The sequence below is a fragment of the Grampus griseus genome (genome assembly GCF_964374135.1).
Source record: "Grampus griseus genome assembly, chromosome: 5".
Taxonomy (NCBI): domain Eukaryota; kingdom Metazoa; phylum Chordata; class Mammalia; order Artiodactyla; family Delphinidae; genus Grampus; species Grampus griseus.
In genome coordinates, this window is record NC_138998.1 from 84152020 (window position 1) to 84171426 (window position 19407).

General features: G+C 38.9%; 1 protein-coding gene across 5 annotated transcripts in view; it reads right to left on the reverse strand.

Moving 5' to 3' along the window:
* SIDT1 (SID1 transmembrane family member 1) overlaps positions 1-19407 on the reverse strand; it is a gene marked incomplete at both ends in the record, with an annotated part of 85032 nt that overhangs the window by 40089 nt on the left and 25536 nt on the right. For 3 of the 5 annotated variants that reach the window (XM_082655378.1, XM_082655377.1, XM_082655379.1), the window contains 6 exons: positions 507-600; positions 1019-1090; positions 3684-3771; positions 5433-5516; positions 6132-6233; positions 9511-9556. In XM_082655378.1, coding sequence (XP_082511504.1) covers positions 507-600; positions 1019-1090; positions 3684-3771; positions 5433-5516; positions 6132-6233; positions 9511-9556 — 486 coding nt within the window. The remainder of the gene's footprint in view (positions 1-506; positions 601-1018; positions 1091-3683; positions 3772-5432; positions 5517-6131; positions 6234-9510; positions 9557-19407) is intronic. The other 2 variants (XM_082655380.1, XM_082655381.1) reach the window with 2 other exon arrangements.

Sequence of the window (19407 nt, forward strand, 5' to 3'; positions counted from 1 at the left end):
CTACAACAGTAAGAAAGCACCTGGTAATGTAGTGTCAAAGCATATTTATTACTCCTGCTACTTATTATACCTCAATATTTATTTTAGGCATTAATTGTACTTTTTGATGGAATGTTTAAAGCTGTTTCTAAATCTCCATGTTAGGTAGAACTCATTTCTTACATTCCATAGGATCTACATTAAGTATTTTCTGGTCTAAAAATTACCGAAGCTATCTTTCTGTTGAAGTTTCATTAACTATGAAAATAGCTAACACTATCAGCACTTACTCTGTGCAGGACATTGATGTAAACACTGCAGTTATACTGGTCTATGAGGTAAATTATTATCTCATTTTACAGATGGAGAAACTTAAGCATAGAAAGTTTAAGTAACTTGCCCAAGATCACACAGTTTGTGGCTAAGGTAGATTCGAATCCAGTTAATATGGCTCTAAAATCTAATGTGCTAATCACTACGCAGAGACAGGTGAAGGGGGTTGACATTTCTTGAAACTCTTGACATACCTGATATAATGAACAAATGCAACAAACAGGCATCCCAAGTAGAAGGAGAAGAAGATGAGGAAACTGAGAAGAATGGATTTCACATAAACAGATCCTGAGGGAAGAGAAAGAGCTTTGGTCAGGATGTCCTCAAGAGAAGAGAGGACCATGTTTGGGACAGGACAGCTTCATGGGCCCATCTGCATCACACTCATTCTTAAATTCTAAGATAATTCCACTCAAAGCAGCAAAGCTATTGGAGGTCACCCAGACATCGTCCATAAATGGCTGCCTTTCACAGTGATGACTTCATCAGGGAAGCTGGGAAGGGACTTCCTGTATACAACTTCATAATTGACTTCCCTTTCTTTCTGCAAAGGATTTAGCAAAATGCTTTGATTCTCTCTTCTATCTCTAAGGTAAACATTAGTTTTCTTATGATGTTTCTCTGGAAGGATGACATTAGCATTGAATGACATGACTGCCTTCCTGACATAGGAATCTCTCCACTGAATCTCAGTAACAAGACTGACCTTTAATGGAAGGAACAATGGTCACTTTAAGGTTCTTTGCACGTTGTAGATTCCAGGTCTGGTTCTCCTTTTCTGGTAAAAAAGAACAAAGCACAATGGATCAGATACTAAGTTCCTGGTCTCTGATCTGAACAGTTGTTTAAAAACTGTCCAGAATTAACTCTGGTTGCTGAATTTTCTTTTAGCAAGAACTACGTGAAAACCTTCAAACTGTCTAATACTCTTTTCGGTTAAAACTTTCAACTTGGCCTTTGTTTGGGTGCATTTTGGTAGCACTAAGTGAGTCAAATGAGAATGCAGCCTCCTTTCTTGAATGAAGAAGGCTTGACCCTTCTTCTTTTTTTTTTTTTTTTTTTTTTTTGTGGTTCGCGGACCTCTCACTGTAGTGGCCTCTCCCGCTGCGGAGCACAGGCTCCGGATGTGCAGGCTCAGCAGCCATGGCCCATGGGCCCAGCCGCTCCACGGCATGTGTGATCTTCCTGGACTGGGGCATGAACCCGTGTCCCCTGCATCGGCAGGCGGACTCCCAACCACTGCGCCACCAGGGAAGCCCTTGACCCTTCTTCTGATATCATATGGCTCAATATGCCACAGACATCTGAAGAAAACAGCTGCAAAAATAGAGAGCTACTACATTTTTGGTTTGCATTTTTCTTTTTCTTTTTTTTTTAAACATCTTTACTGGAGTATAATTGCTTTACAATGTTGTGTTAGTTTCTGCTGTATAACAAAGTGAATCAGCTATACGTATACATATATCCCCATATCTCCTCCCTCTTGCGCCTCCCTTCTACTCTCCCTATCCCACCCCTCTAGGTGGTCACAAAGCACTGAGCTGATCTCCCTGTGCTATGGCGCTGCTTCCGACTAGCTATCTATTTTACATTTGGTAGTATATATATGTCAATTCTACTCTCTCACTTCGTCCCAGCTTACCCTTCCCCCTCCCCATGTCCTCAAGTCCATTCTCTATGTCTGTGTCTTTATTCCTGTCCTGCCCCTAGGTTCATCAGAACCATTGTTTTGGTTTTTTTAAGATTCCACGTATATGTGTTAGCATACAGTGTTTGTTTTTCTCTTTCTGACTTACTTTGTATGGCAGACTCTACGTCCATCCACCTCACTACAAATAGCTCAATTTTGTTCCTTTTTATGGCTGAGTAATATTCCACTGTATATGTATGCTGCATCTTCTTTATCCATTCATCTGTTGAGGGACACTTAGGTTGCTTCCATGTCCTGGCTATTGTAAATAGTGCTGCAATGAACATTGTGGTACATGTCTCTTTTTGAATTATGGTTTTCTCAGGGTATATGCCCAGTAGTGGGATTGCTGGGTTGTATGGTAGTTCTATTTTTAGTTTTTTAAGGAACCTCCATACTGTTCTGCATAGTGGCTGTATCAATTTACATTCCCACCTAATGAAATTTAAAAGTTTTTGCACAGCAAAGGAAACCATAAACAAGATAAAAAGACAACCCTCAGAATGGGAGAAAATATTTGCAAATGAAGCAACTGACAAAGGATTAATCTCCAAAATATACAAGCAGCTCATGCAGCTCAATATCAAAAAAACAAACAACCCAATCCAAAATTGGGCAGAAGACCTAAAAAGACATTTCCCCAAAGAAGATATACAGATTGCCAACAAACACATGAAAGAATGCTCAACATCATTAATCATTAGAGAAATGCAAATCAAAACTACAGTGAGCTATCACCTCACATTGGTCAGAATGGCCATCATCAAAAAATCTACAAGCAATAAATGCTGGAGAGGGTATGGAGAAAGGGGAACACTCTTGCACTGTTGGTTTGCATTTTTCTAGGCAGTGAGAATTTGTTTTTTTCTTATATGGCCATCAAAGGACTTGTAGTTTACCGAGAACATTGGATGTTGGCAAAACTCTAGAGCTATGTAATTAAGAGATTAAAGAATATATTAGAAGAAAATTCACCTAAATACTGAGGGAACGATGTTACACTCAACAGTAAACACTTTTCGTGTTGATCACATATGGCCTATAAGCTGCTGGGGGGGTCTGTGTTTTCAATCAACAGCCTATTCCATTCCCGTGGTAGGTAGTGGGTAGTTGCCCATAACCACTTGTACTATGCCTAAGAGCTGACATAACCCCTGCCATTGGGATAAGTTGCCCTACTTTGCTCACTTACTGTCTTGAAAGGTACAATTTTGGCAATGGGAATTGAGAACTCTGAATTTTCCTTGGGGAAATGATGACTACCGATAAATATAAGTGGATCCATTACTGCTCGCTACAAAAATGATCTTTGAAAATGGACCTCGATCTGCTGTATAAGATCATTACTTCACAGTAGTAAATATTTGTTGAGTAAAGGGTCAACTGAGTGAACTGGGCCAACTGGGCCAACTGAGGGAGTACAAGACTTTGAAAAGATTCAGGCACTAAATGGCATTTTGTAGTATCAATAATATCTTGAGATTTATTATTTTCTTCCCTTTATTTTTTTCTCATGTATGTCTCAGACTGCCTTGCCAAGCCACTGCTGATGACCCTCACTTAGTGGGAACTAGCGATGGTTGGAAGGGGCCAGACGGGGCCAAAATGAGCTTTTGGCTTCCTTTCCATTCCATTCTGTTAGGTTTTTCTAAGTAGACAAATACTCCTCACTGTTCCTTACCCTGGATGAAGAAAGATCCTCCACAGGCATAATCTTCAGGCTTTATCACAAACACCACATAGAACTGCTCACCTGGAAAATCCTTCTTCTGCACAAGACATAAAGATAGGGAGAAGAAGGGAGAAAGTCCATATAATGGTGGGGGCAAAAAGAAAGAGGAAAGAGAAGAAAAGTAAAGTTCACCTCTGCTCCCTAACTCCTTAGAACGGACTCTCACATTCCCATGATCTACTCCAGGTTATCCATAATAAAATAATTGTTATATCCAAGAAATTATGTAAATAGAGTGTTCTGATTTCAATCTGTCTGGTGCCCACTTGAGTGCTTAGAATTGTAGTAGACCCCGTATAAAATATATGTCAACAGTCTATGTTTAATAATTCATACTTGTATATTAAATTCTTGAATAAACTTTATTTTTTAGGGCAGTTTTAGCTTCACTATATTAAGTTTTTATTATTTTAAAATTTAATGATAAATGACTTTCCTAAAAGTCACACAGTCAGCAGTTAAATAAACAATTTAGGTTAGGGAAGCAAAGACTCAAGTCAGGAGACCTGAGTTACAGTCCTGGCTTTGACTTTCTCTAAGTGGGCTTCTCTGTGTCCCAGTTTCTTATCCATGAATGAAGCATGGTTGACAAGATAATCTTTAAGGTCCAGTATATTTATACAACTCTGATTTTTTTTATTATCCCCAAATTTCTGATATTATGTTTAACCCCCTGAGAAAATGGCCCAGTACTGAATCATGGGTCCAAAAGAGAAGTAATAACTTATTGCCAAACATATTGAAAGTAGGGATATGCTGATATGATTTGCACTTCATTAATTTAGTGTCCAGATGATGTAAAATCTGAGTTTCCTACTATGGTTATTTTTTTGTCTTTTTAAATTTGGGACCACATAATGCTGATGTGCTAAGGAAAAAAAAATACTAAAAATAAGAGCAGATATTTGAGATATCGAATCTGAGACATTAAAAATAAAAGCCTGACTAATAGAAGTTTTTTGGTCTGATAGCTAAATTATAATTAACCTCTTCTCATTCATGGCCTGCTATTCAATAAACAGTATCTCCTTACCTAGAGAACAGATCAAATTACAGGTACTCCAAGTAAGTACCACTCTAAAGCTAGGGACAGAATCTCTTTGAAAATATGCTGACATGATGTCTGTACATTTTTGCTATAAAATTACCATTGAAATAATAATTTAATTATCATACCAAAAGGGCAAACTTCTGCACAAATGTGGTTCATATTCCTTTGAACCTGTCCATTCTGTCCAGAGTTGAAGTTATGTTTTGGTTACAATATGTTTTTTTGCAATCGAAGGGTAGTTGATTTAAAATATTGTTTTAGTAGAATATATTTCGTTGTTTTAAATGGATCAGATAAACTTTACCCTAAACCAGCATCCCCCATTGGATAGATTGGAATCTTTTGCCCTTACTTCTCTAAGCAATCCGTCAGACATGTCCCACTGCATCACAGGTTCCCAAGATTCCCCAAAGGGAACGGAGCACCTGGTAGAGCAGCACTGTCTACTATCACCAAGGCTTTGATTTCAGGTGTAGCAATCTTTGTTTTAAAATCAATCAGAAAGGAAAGAGATTCAAGGCACACAGTGAGCGGTAATCCCTTAGGTTTTTCTAAGTCCGGCAGGTAACCTGACTGGTCCAGTAGGTAATCTGATTATAAATTGTGCACTGTCATTGACAATAACAACCACAGAAGCGATGTCTCACCTGTAGTGTGATGGCAGCTTTCTTGGTCATGGACTGATAGACACCATTAAATTCTACATTGTGGTCGAGATCATACACTGGGCACTGTAACATGCATGAGGAATAAAAAAGGAAAGCATCACTAATGTCATAGTATACATACCACACATGCCACCTGGATCACAGGGAGGGGGTCCCTACTGAGCCAGAAACCATGAAGAGCTTTCCCCCAGAACAGTCATGAAATAGTCCTCCTAAAACCTGGTGCCTTGTCCTCTGAAGTCAAGGTCACTTTAAATCAAAGAGAACTGAAAAGATCATCTTAAAGTGTATCACACCTTTCCCATTTTTTATTTAACACCTTATGAAACAGAAAGGGCCTAATGACACAATAAAAATTTTAAAAAATAGAGCAAACAGTTTTCTGTTTTTCTTGTGCAGCCCACAAGTTGGTCTTCCTTGTTCTCTGTCATAATCCTCCCTCCCTCCCTTCCTTCCTTTGTTTATTTTGGTGAGGAGTCAACTGCTCTCTATCTCCCCAGATGAATGTCTACGAACACAGACTGCCCACTTGTGTGCACACGATACTGTCTTTATTATTTAGCAGTTTTGTCAGGAATATGTAGTATGAGGATGACATGGCGGTCACCCTTCTCTCTCATTTATCCTGGGACAATATAGTACTCCATATTGGAAGGTTGACAGGTTATGAAGACTCACCATGATATTCTGGACTGAGACAACAGAGCATGGATAAGCCATTTCAGACACAACTTTAATGATAACTGAGTCCACATCTTCAGGAAATTTGTATAGAAAATACTAAGAATAAAACAAAGAAAGATAGGATTTGTTAATGTTAAGAAATGTTTACGGTCAAAAACTCAAGCTTTTTCCCCATGAATAAGGTGGTTTCCTCAAATACGAAGCACAAAGTTCAGATGTAAATCTCAGTAAAGCCTCCAGTAATTCAGCCAGCCATTCATCTCTCGCATATTGAGCAAATGCTCTGTGCGGGGCTCAGGCACTAGGAACACAGCAGTGAACGAGAGAAAGGAGCCATTTCATACAATATTGCCATATCATTTTTTATGGTTTTTCCTTCTCAACTAAACGTTGCTACACTTCATTCTAATTTTGACTTAAGAAGATGCCCCCAACCCTTTGAATTAGAGATATGTGAAATGTGACAGGAGACAAGGTTTGCCTCTGTGGGGTCATTTTGAAATATGAAACTCCTCCTTGAAAAGCAGATAAGCCTGTTCTTCAAGAATCTTAACCACATTCCCACAGGCAAGAATTAGCACTAGACCCACCCTTCCCCTAGACTTTCTTGCCAAAGAATCTATTTCCTGGCTGGAACACAGTGAGATGACATTTAGATTCAAAGACCAAGCCCTACATCTAGCCTCCTGAAATATGTTCACAATTTTGGGCAGAAGTATTTCTCCAATATCATCAGAATAAGGAAACATGTATAATAGACAAAAGTTACACTATTTACCTACTTAGATTATCAATCCACTGGAAAAATTTATTAACTCTAAGCCTTAAACATGTTGCTAATAATGAAGAAAGGGGACTTCTGCCCAGTAGTCATAAATATAGAAACTTGGTTGAGAAGCTTGACATGAAATATACGATTAAAATTTTGAGGAAAACAAACAAAGCGAACTCCTATCCTAGCGCTTTAGTAAATCTATCACTTGAAAGGAGAAGCAAAACCCGTTAAAACTTCATTTTGCATTCCCACATCCTCTTTATTAACCTTATTCTGAGAACCAGAGCAATAAAAATAGAACTTTTTCAACAATCCAAAGCCTTCTGATGGGGAAAAAAATCATCTCAAGATTAAAGAGTGTCATTAACGCTGCTGTTTGGAAGTCTGTTCATGCCTTGTAACAGATGGCAACACTCTCAAGAAGCCACTCCGTTTTTGTGCTTTTATTTTGGAGCTTGATTCAAATGCATATAATACAGGGCTCTTCCAAAGGTGAATACTCTGGAATTCCCAAGAGGCGTTCATGGTTCTTAGGGGAACCGTACTTTGTAACTCAAAAGCATTATTATGGTTACTGTTAGCAGTAATGAGCATCACATATAAGCCTGTATATTCTAGGAGTTGGTTTTGTGCCAGCTGTAGACATCTACCGAAGCCTTATCTGTATACCAAGGTATCGCTAATCGTTTTTTACCTTTAAATTACCATAAACCCCAAATAAATAAACCCCTTGCCTTGAGAATCTACTTTTACCAGAAGGAAGCAAGTGACAAGGATCCAAAGCAATGCCTGGAATTTAGGCTAAAAATCACCATCTTGTGTCCTGATTATCTATCCAGTTTCTGTAACCTGCTTCTATCTACAGGAATAGAGGCAGACAGTGGTGATTCAGGTTGTCCGAGTATGTGCAATAGTTTGGGTGGACTTGCAGGAACAGAAAATTTTTCCTACAGTTGAAGGGGATATAAAATATAGGCCAAAATGGGAACAGTTACGAGTAAAGTAAGACCTTCAGAGATGTCAAAGAATTTCTGTTTTGTTTCATGAGTTTGTTTTAAGTATATTTTACTCTAGTTTGTGATTTATATACAAATTATTTGGGCTTTAGTGTTTAATACTTTTTTAAAATAGAAAGAAGCTATAATATATAATCATCACTGATTTTCAGTCTACAAAGTACATCACGACATTCACACATTTTTATTATATTTATTTATAAATAAATATAATGATATTATATTTATAAATAAATTTATTTATAAATAAATGATATTTATAAATAAATAAATATGATATTTCTATCATATTTATTATAGCTTTCGACAGGACTATTAGACTGTACTCTTTCTGCAGTTGGGGTACAAGTTTTCCCCTCCCTTTCTATATAGATATCTCCCATTGCCCCTAGTAACGAGTGCTTTCAAATATTTCATGAATTAAGTGGCTAATACTCTGAGGGCAATGGATCGTGGGACTTGGTCCTCTTCTGTCACTGGGTGGCAGCATATATGCACTGTGGAGGCTTTCACTGATGGGAAATTTAACTCTTCAAGGTGTGCTGGAGTTGGCTTTTGCAGGTCTGGGGAGCTGATTGTGCACATCGATGCCAAACTCTGTGTTCAATGACGTCACGCTGGCAGCTTGAAATCCGCCAGAGTGGAGGTATTTACACTGCAGAAATGGGCAAATGCTACAAAACAGGGCTTTCACTCTAAGAACCAGTTGTTAAATATTCACCAGCTCACAAGTGGTTGTAACAGATTTACAACATTATCCATATAATATGTTAATCCCAGTTTTAGTACAGTATATCCAAGGCCATTTTTGACAAAGTTGCATTACAGCCTACAGAAGACTTATAATAAATATCAGGACATTAAATAAATCTGTTTTAAACTTGCTATTGCATAAACTTCACTCTTTCAGAAGCTATGAGAGGAGAAAGGAAGGTAGCTAGAAGTGTCACCAGAAAAGCAGCCCAAGTCAATCAAAGTTTTCATCTATTTAGTCTGTTTATGACTATGGCCTAATGGAGAGCACAGCACAAATATCTAATTCTTCTAATAATTTTTGTCAGCATTCCTGTTCTTTCTTAATGACAGGAGAAACTAATTAATTTTACCCATAACACTGTGGAAATTAAAATCTGTCTCATTTTTATTGTACTTTCAGATCAATTGATTATTTTTGTATTTGTTTAGTGGTGGTCTTCCTTTCTCTGTCTCCCCGCCCCCATCCTGATTATAAGGTCCGTGAAGGCAGAAGTTGCACCTGTCTCTTCTTCATCCTTCTATCCCTGGCACCTAGTATAATCTATCACTGTACTTGGTACATAGTAGGCCCACAATTTTATGAATGAAGGTTGAGCCAAGGAACATCTGCAAATACTTCATGCCTCCCATTTTACACCAATTCAAATGATAAGGTTAAAGGTGTGTCTAAAATCCCAGTTACGTGAACAACATTCCAAAAGTCCAAATATAACTCATGTTGTGAAAGATCAAGGGCAACATCACATGCTAACTCTACCTGTTACCATGGTTTCTTTGGGTAACACCAACAGGAAGAATCATGATAACCTTGAAGCCCTTCACTTACCTGGGGTTGAGAGGGACTGGCAGTAAAGTGAAAGGCAACATTTGTCCTGAGAAATATAAGGGGGAGAGGGGAAAGTGGGAAAAGTGAAAGAAAAGCATAAGTTAGCAAACAAAAAATTGTTTATTAAAAAAAAATCTTAAACTAGATGCAAGGAAAGCCCTACTCTTTGAGAAAGGAGTTCTGGGCCCATAAAAGTGACAAAGTGTGCTGCATGGGAACTTGGTGTTTTCAACTCTCAAGAATGATCAAATTGGGGAACTGATCAATTTTATGTCTTTGTAAACCCATGAAGTCATACCTATACAAGTAAGTACTTTGTTAACTTTTATAGACACATTTGTCTTTGGATTCTCTTAAGATTTTACAATCAAGTACAGGGTTTAGGTGTGAGAAGTGGTCTGAAAGAGAGAGGAAAAGAAGGTTTGAGGTTCATTTGCATAATTCAGATAGCACTTCAAAATTTCGATGTATCCATGGCAAAAGATCACTTTTTAAAAAATGTGGTGGATAGATAATCACCATGGGAGGGTCTCTAGAGATAGGAGCATACTCTTCCTGCCCCCAAGCACCCCCAGTTGTCTACATTTCCCTCCAAGGTTGTGTCCTCTTTGGGTTAGGCATTGCGTTCTATGACCCTTCTTAAAATGCACATACCACCAAAAAAATATAATGAAGTTATTTTCTCTCCAATTATTAATTTGCTGTGAATTATTTTATTAGATATTTTATTAGATATTTTCATTCTTCTGTGAAAGACAGAAATGATCCAGCACTGAGGAAAGGACAGTGTGAGGAGCATGCGGGAACCGTACATCTGTAGCGTAGAGTGCTGTTGGAAGGAACATACGTGAACAGTTCAAGAGACTGGAAAACAAAGAGAAATTTGCTCTTCTCTGTAGTCATGTAAGGGCTGTTTGGGGCTTTTGTTCTTTCTGGTTCTTGCCTCATTTTTAGTTGTGAAGATCACACTCACACATGCCCACTGCACTCTCCACGCCTGCGTCTGGGGAGTGTCATGATCCCAACTGTCCAGTGTGACCTGCACTTCTGGGAACCTGAACCTGAGCTTCTTCTGGGGTCCTTCCCCAGCTTTATCCCCCAATGCTAAGGAGTCTTTCTCTCCACTCCTAATTTTCCTTTTATAAAAATTAAATAGTTTAAAATTTTTATTAAAGATTCCTTTAGAAAGGGCATGTCAGGACATTTAAGCATGAAGTTTATAATTGGAGGTGTTGTTTAGAAGTCATAAAATTTGAGCACTATTTCTAAAGGTAATGACAAACAATTCAGGCTGTAAGCAGACGGGGCTTAGAGTTTAGCAATGGATGGAATTTGTATATATTCACTCTCAATAGAAATCATCATCAGAGTCAAGGATTGGTTCTGCTGACATATGGTTAGTAACTCGTGATCTTAAGTCACCTAAAGAAGCCAAAGTCAGTGTCAAATCCAGTTGTGTGTGTTCTCCTGAGATTCCACAGCCAGAGTCAGGACCCGCGGTGCTGTGTGTGGCTCTCAGCGTGTGGGGAGTGTCATCTGCTATTACCAGGGCAACACGGGGCCCTCAATTCTGTTTGTTGCCAGGTCAGGGGAACAAAGAGGACAGTGATTTTCTTGGCTGGCAACAGACAGTGTAAGATTTCCAGGAGAAAACAGTTTTCTTTGGCCAGCAATTTGTTTTTAAATTCTCCCCTGTCATTTGAATTGCAGTTATAACATTGAATGTGTGGACATTGATAGGAATTTTCTGTTTTTATTTTTTTCTTGTTCTTTATATTTGCTTTACTAGTACAACACATACAAACTTTGAAAACACTTTATTTTCTTTAAGACTATCACATTTAAGTCTTCTCTTTCTCATGGAGTCAACAGTGTGTGCAAAATAAACATGGTGCCTGTTGCAGATGAAAGGTTCTGTTTCCTTCCCCATGGGCCTCAGTGGAGGTGGGGAAGGTTTATTTTATCAGGTGTCATTAAGCAACAGAACAAATCTGAGACACATGTACACCTTTAGTTTTAGAGAAGGAAGTACACAATTTTTGACTTATTTGAAAAAATTAAACACAGGAAACAAAAGTTTATTCAATAAATAAGAAAACCCAAAAGCTAATTTTGTTTCCTCATTTTGGCTAGTTTGAGGGAGAGGGAAAGAGAAAAGGAACAGAGGAGTCAAGAGAGATGGGTGTGCAGGGAAGGGAGACAGGAGAAGAGGGAGAAAAGGGCCCATGGGGAAGGGAGAGAGAAGGGGGAGAAGTATCTACAGGAGAGTAATAAAACAGAAGGAAAAGGAAGGGGGGATGGGAAGAAAGGGTAAGTGGAAAGACAGGCAGAGACAAAAACTAAGTCGTTTTTGAGGTGAGTACAGAGAGGACTGTGAGATTCAGGGCATCACATATATCGTCTGACAGCAAAAGGCCCCTAGCACAGAGCACAGCGAGCGTTGAAAACCCTCACTTTGTCGAAGGAAATCACACTGGTTATTCACTTGGACTATGGACTTCAGAGTATCATTTCCTGTTATCTCCTTACTACCATCTGTCATGAACCGCCTTTGCTAATCCCAAATCTTTCCCCAACCCTCCATCATCTGTAACCCTCCACCTCAAGGCTCTGGCTGAAGTATAAACTCTCCACACGTGTGCTAAATCCTGTCTTTTCTTCCCTCCTCTGGGACGTTGCTTCTACAAAAATCCAACTCTCCTATAAATTTTATCTGCCTTTCTACTCCTTAGTTTATAAATATACTCTAGTCTCAACCATTTTCAAAATAAATAACAAACAAAAGCACCCCCCAGAATTGCCCTCTTTTCCCCAAATTTCTCTCCTTTGATGTCATTCTATATCCTTCTCCTTCACAACCAGCCTCTTCAAAGAGTGCTCTGCTCCAATCCCTCATTCATGCTTCCCTCTCCCCACTGCTGTCAGGATTCTTTTTCCACCATCTCCCTGAGGTTGCAGTCACCTCCTTGTAGTTAAATCCAGTGACTTAGTTCTTAATTTTCTTTACCTGTCTGTGACAGTTGACACTGACAGCCACTTCCTCTGTCTTAGATCTTCCTCCCTTGGGCTCTGACCCCTGCTTTCCTGGGTTTTCTTCCACACATCTGACTATGCCAAGTCAGCTTCTTCTGAGAGCTCCTATCTCTCAGACGATCCCTTATATGAGAATGTGACCCACAGTCTCGTTCTTGATCTCCTCGTTTTCCTTAGCCACATACATCTTCATTCATATATGTATAATTATATATATTATAATTGCCATAAAATCCATATATATAAAGATTCAGTTGCCACAAAAACCACAACAATGGTAGTGAATCACAAGTTTCCATGTCCAGCCCAGGGCTATCTCCTGGGCTCCAGTCACAGAAAAGGGTTTCTCTGCTGGGCTTCTGCACTTCGCTGGCCCTCAAGCATCTCAAACTCCATATGATCAAAAGGGAATGTACTCCCGTTTCCCTGACCCTGACCTGCCACGTCTGTCAATAAGCCTCACCTGACTTGTGACATCCTTGTTGGAGTTGTCTTGGATTCCCTTTTTATCCCTTCCACAGCTGACTGCTCACCAAGTCTTACTGATTCTATCAGTGTAAACCTGGATGCACCTGCTCCCACCTGAAGCACTGTCTTTGCTCAGTATAGCATCCAATAAGAAAAAAAAACAAAACTGAAAAACAATGTAAACCACTGTACTCTACCCTAAAATACCAAAGGGCCATTACATAGGATGACATATAGCAAAATGGTCTAAAAGCCTCTTTACTCATCCATTTCCTCAAAAATCTATTACTTTTCACAGCACAGTAGCTGAGCTATCGCACTCAAAACGCTCTCTCAAAACAAAGACTCAAGATCCCTACTTAGAAGGCTAGAGGAGGGTTGAAGCCTTCAAGTGCTCATGTAAGACTATATTTTTGATTCTGCCACATGTAGTTTTTGAATTTGTGAATTATCCCCATGTGTATTACTTGACTCTTTTTCTCCCTTACAACTTTGTTGCTACCATGATATGTTCAGATCCTCATAATTTTTTGATTCTTCTCTGTTCAAACTTTTGATTTGTCTGTGTGCCTCTGCCCTCTCCTCTCCAGTTCATCTCCTACACGGCTACTAAAGTCATCTCAAAAATCAGACCTGTTGATGATATTCTGTTGCTTAAAATCTTTTAGTGGCTTCCATAACCTTAAAGATGAAGTCTAAACTGCCTGGTGCAGCAAAAATATCTCAAAGATCAAGGATTGGGTACTGCCTGTTTCTCCCCTTACCTCCTGGAACTCCACCTCAGGCACCATAGGGACCAGCCTTCCTGAAGCTTCTACTCAGTGGCCTCTCTGTTGCTCAGCCCTCTCTCCTGAGCATCGTGCTGTATAAGTTCAACACTCTGCCAGGCACTGCACTTCAAGTTCAACATGTCCCAAAGTGAACTTATCTTTTCCTTCCCTCCTCAAAATTCTCATTTTCTCTTAGGGGCACCACCATCTACAAGTTAGATGGTCATCCTAGACTCTCCCACTTCCCTTACCCTGAATATCCAATCAAGTTTTGTCAACTTCACCTCTAAATTCTTCAGTTCATTTCATTATTTATCTTGACCACGGCATCAGCCTTCTAATTTCTCTGCACCCAGTCGAGTCCCCCTCAAATCCATTATCCATACAAATATCACAACATAGACAACTGTCTAAATTTCTTTCTTTTTCTTTTTAAACTATCTGTCATGCATTTTCCATTCTTGGGGATATCTTTTTTTTTTTTGGCCGAGCCACATGGCTTGTGAGATCGAACCCAGGCCCACGGCAGTGAAAGCATGGAGTCCTAATCACTGGACCATCAGAGAATTCCCAACAGCTCTTCCAGGCTCCTCCCACCCCAGGAGCAGGTGCCTGCCTGTTCCTGCAGCCTCCTGCTCTTCCCTATCTGCAACTTCACACTCTGCAGCACTGAGCGCCAGGGCAATGGGGTCTGGGAAAAAGAGCAGGGGCAAAACTGGTGTATGTGCATGTGTGGAGGCAGGTGGGGGAGAGTTAGGACAGCACGGAGTAATGCTTTAAGGCAGAAGTTAATTTTTTAAGCTGGATTTAAATAAATAAATGCTTCATGGAATTGAGAAATATATTTAGGGCAACAAAAATTAGGAGGACGGTGTTAAACAGAAAGTAGAAATAGCATGGTATAGTGGGAACAGCTCAGAACTGCAAGTCAGAAGTCAAATCTAATTTTGATTTTCTCCTTTCCTGGCTGTGTGAGTTTGGACAAATCACTTAACCTCTCTGGGCATCAGTTTGCTCATCTGTAAAAATGAAATGAGTGGATTCAATTCCCAAAGTTCCTTCTATTCTTAAAATTTATGATTCTAGAAAAAAATAACGCTTGTAGTCTGCCACTGAAAAACATACAACAGAAACTGCAATGTTGGGAAATTTGAGTTCTTCAGTGTTTCTCTCAATACCTGAGTTCAGATCTCCCCACAGTCCTCAGCTCTTGCCTGTTACCATCATCCTCTGGATTTCTGAGTTTCCAGCAAGGCTGGTGTGGGACAATCCAGAGCCAGGGAGGAAGAGACACATATATATTAGTTACCATCTCTTCTCGGGCTTATCTTATTCGCATAAAACCCCTGGTAACTTTGTGCATTTTGAAATGCTCTGCATGTCTGGTTGCTGAGGTCAGGTCACATTGTGAGAGGCGGAAACAGAAAACAATATGAGGGAATAGACTTGCGGTTTCACCACATGCGTATCATTCAATAACCCTCTCACAGAGTTGTGACCTTATGGCTTCAGTTTCACAGAATTCAATTTTCCAAAGGGTCTAATTAGCCTCACAGATACCAGCCCTAGAATTCAAGTACACTACTACCAGGTGACAGCGACAGGTCAGAGACCAGTTAGTAAATGCAGGGCTTCTCCAAAGTTCAAAATGCACTCTGTTCGGGTAAAGTGCTGCCACCTCCTTCAAATTATGAGTACGAATTCCCATACTGTTTAATATCACAGATTAATTTAGTTATTAACACAATTAAATACAAGCACCGCATTTAGAAATTGCTTAAAGGTAGCTGTTCTCAACTCTGCTGCACATTAGAATCACTTGGAGAACCTTAAAAATGTATATACTATAACGCTCAAACCTCCCTCCTAGAGACTCATATAATTGATCTTTTTCTGCCTTTTTTGGGGGGCTGGTTCTTTGCTCTTGAAATTATCACATCACTTTTTTCTACACCAAAATTAATGGAGGGACTTGGAAAAAAAATGCTGTAACTACTTCACCATCCTTCTGACCATTCATTAATCTATCTGTCCATCTGTATCTATGGGTATCCACTGTCAAGGGGTGTAGAGAGGACCAAGATAGATATTTGGTTCATATCAGCAACTCCACTGGCTACGGACTTCAGAATAAACTGCTTTAGAAAATTTAAGGAGAGTTTATAATAGGGCAGAACATTCTGATCAGAAAAATAAACTGCCCAAAAGTAGTATATATTTTAAAATATTCTTATTTTTTAAAAATGAATCTTTTTATTGAAGTGTAACAAACATATAGATAACAAGACATAAGTATATATCTGAAAGAATTCTCACGAAGTAAACATAGCCGTGTACTTCTTCTTTCCTCCCTGACGGTACCACTGTCCTAACTTCTAACATTACAGAATAGTTTCGCCTGTTTTTAAACTTTATATAAATGGACTCAAACAGTGTGTATTCCTTTTGTCTGGCTTCTATTGCTCAACATTTTGTTTGTGAGATTTATTCACGTTGTTAGGTACAAAAATAGTTTGTTTTTATTGTTGTGTGATATTCCTCGAATGAATAGCACAATTATGTATCTAGGAGTTGGGTATATGACTAGGAGTGGAACTGTGTTGTCAGTCCTTTCAAAGTACAGCAGTTTGGTAGGTGCAGTGGAATCTCATTATGGTTTTAATTTGCATTTCTGACAGCTGATGAGGTTATGTTTTTGGACCATTTGTATAGTTTCTTTGGTGAAGTGTCTGTTTAAGTCTCTTGCCTATTTTTTTTCCAGTGGGCTTGCCTGTCTTTTTTATTTTTTAGAAGACAATTATAAAAATAATACTGGTCATTTTAAATAGTTGACCTGTGGCTTGGTTGATTTTGTCCATTGTTAATTGGTTCTCTATTTCATTGTTTTGGGCTCTTATTTTAGTACTTACTTCCACTTTCTTTGAATTTTATTTTCAGTTCCTTTACTTTTTTTTTTCAAGCATTTAATTCAAGAATTTATTTTAATGATCATAACAAACCTATAGAAATCAAGAGAATGACGATGATGTTTTAAAATACACAGAATTTGGACTTCCCTGGTGGCACAGTGGTAAAGAATCCGCCTGCCAATGCAGGGGACATGGGTCTGATCCCTGGTCAGGGAAGATCCCACATGCCGCAGAGCAACTAAGCCCGTGCTCCACAACTACTCAGCCTGCATGCTGCAACTACTGCATGCAGCTCAACAAAGAGTAGCCCCTGCTCACCGCAACTAGAGAAAGCCCACATGCAGCAACAAAGACCCAATGCAACCAAAAATCATTGTATAGCAATTATACTCCAATAAAGATGCAAAAAAAAAAAAAGTACATTCAGGAGTTAAATTGATTGGATTCAACTCCACAAAAAAATAAATAAAATAAAATACATAGAATTTCAACAAAGAAGCAGTTTACACAAGCTTCAGTTCTTTTTCTAACTTCTTAAAATGGGTACTTAACACACTGACTTTCAGCCATTCGTCTTTTCTGACATATACATTTGAAGCTTTACATTTTCCTGTAAGCAGTGCTTTCGTTGCATCCCAGAAGTTTGGATATGTATATTTTCAAAAGCTTAGGCATTCTATCATTTTGAGATGCAGTTTTCAAAATACGTTAATTAGCTCAAGTTTGTTAATCATGTTGACCTGCTCCTTTATAGCAGGTGTTGGCAAACTTTTTCTAAAAGGGCCAGATAGTAAGTATTTTAGGCTTGCAGGCCATAATTTCTCTGTCCCAACTACTCACCTATGCCATTGTAGTATGAAAGCAGCCAGAGACAATATCTAAATGAATGGGTAGGGCTATGTTCCAATAACACTTTATTTACAAAAACCATTGGCTAGTCTGTGGGCCGTGGTTTGCCAGTATTTGTTCTAAGTACTACATACCGCTATCCTTCACTTTTTGAAAATTCGCTTTATGCCAATTTGCTACCTTGGTATCTGTTTTCACTAACTGAAAGAAATCTGAAGATTTTTGCTTTTATGAAAAAAGATGAAAAGCGAAAACAGTGTTCAGCGTTTGTTTTGCAGTGTGCACCCTGAGCGGTGAGAGTGGCACTGCCACCGCCTTCCCTGGAACTACACTCAGCATCTCAGCATCAAGCCACCATAGCTGTGAATTGTGTCTGGGAATCTCTGTGCTTTATCTCAATTTATTCTGTGCATGTGTTAGCAAGATGTGTCCTAAGGTAATTGCTTCTTTGCTTAATATCATTTGGCTTATAAAAGGTTTCACAGGAACACTCTACTTTCACATAGTGGGGGAACCCTGTACATACATTTAAAATTTTTGGTTTGTTATTTTATTAGCTATAGAGAAGGCTACCACAAAGATTGTGAATTTGTACACTTCTTCTTCCCATTCTGCAATTTTTGCTTTGTATATTTTGAAGTGATATTACTAGGTACACAGAAATTTAGAATTTAAATTTGTCTTCCTGGTAAATGATTATTTTAGAAATATGGAATGTCTCTCTATATCTAATAATGTTCCTTGCATTAAGGAATAGCTTGTATAATGTGATATAATACATCAGCTTTCTTTTGTTTAGTATCAGTATGGTATTTCTTTTACTATGCTTTTATTCGCGTTTATACATTCTTTTTAAAGATTGTACTCTTTTAAGCAACATATAGTTTTCTTTTTTTCTAAATCCCATTTGATATTCTTAGTCTTTTTTTTTTTTTTTTTTTTTTTTGTACGTGGGCCTCTCACTGTTGTGGAGCACAGGCTCCGGACGTGCAGGCTTAGCGGCCATGGCTCATGGGCCCAGCCGCTCTGCGGCATGTAGGATCTTCCCGGACCAGGGCACGAACCCGTGTCCCCTGCATCGGCTGGCGGTCTCTCGACCACTGCACCACCAGGGAAGCCCTGATATTCTTAGTCTTTTACTTGGCATATTTGAGTCTATTTATATGTCATTTATTTTCATTGGGTAAATATAAACATTGATTCCCCTTCTGAGATCTTCTGTCTCTGTCCCAAAGTTCTAGTGAGAGGTCAAAGTCTCATGTATCGTTTCTGTTCCTGAGATCTCCTCATTTTTGCCCCAGAGAATCTATTTATTTCACTGAAGCAGAGTCTGAACCTTGCACCCACCTGGGTGCCAGCCCCCACTCTGAGCAGTGCTCAGACTCATAGGCTCCAAGATTCTTGCCCAGAAGAAGCCAGAGCCACAGAAGGGTGGGTGATACTGGGGACAGCAGCCAAAAGCTTGCCAGTGTTTTCTTATTGATTTGTAGGGGTTCTTTATATATTCTGCACATGAGCCCTTTGTTAGTTAGTGTTGGAAACATATTCTCTAGTCTATGGCTTGTCTTTTTGTTCTCTTAATGATAACTTTTGATGAGTACAAAGTAAAATTTTAATATGAGCAATTTAATGACATATTTTTTTAAATTTTATTTAAAACACTGAGAGGGGAGGGAATGGTTTGAACCCTTGAGAAGCCTTGAACTTAGAGTAGGATAGGGCAGGAAACTCCCTGAAGTTTCTGGCCTTATTAAGGAATAATCTTAGCCTTTCTGTTTACATTTTCACACAGATTTATGCAATATTTTATGTGACTAACCTCTGGGAAAGAATAGATCCCTTAGAGACAATGCCCTCTACTGAATTTA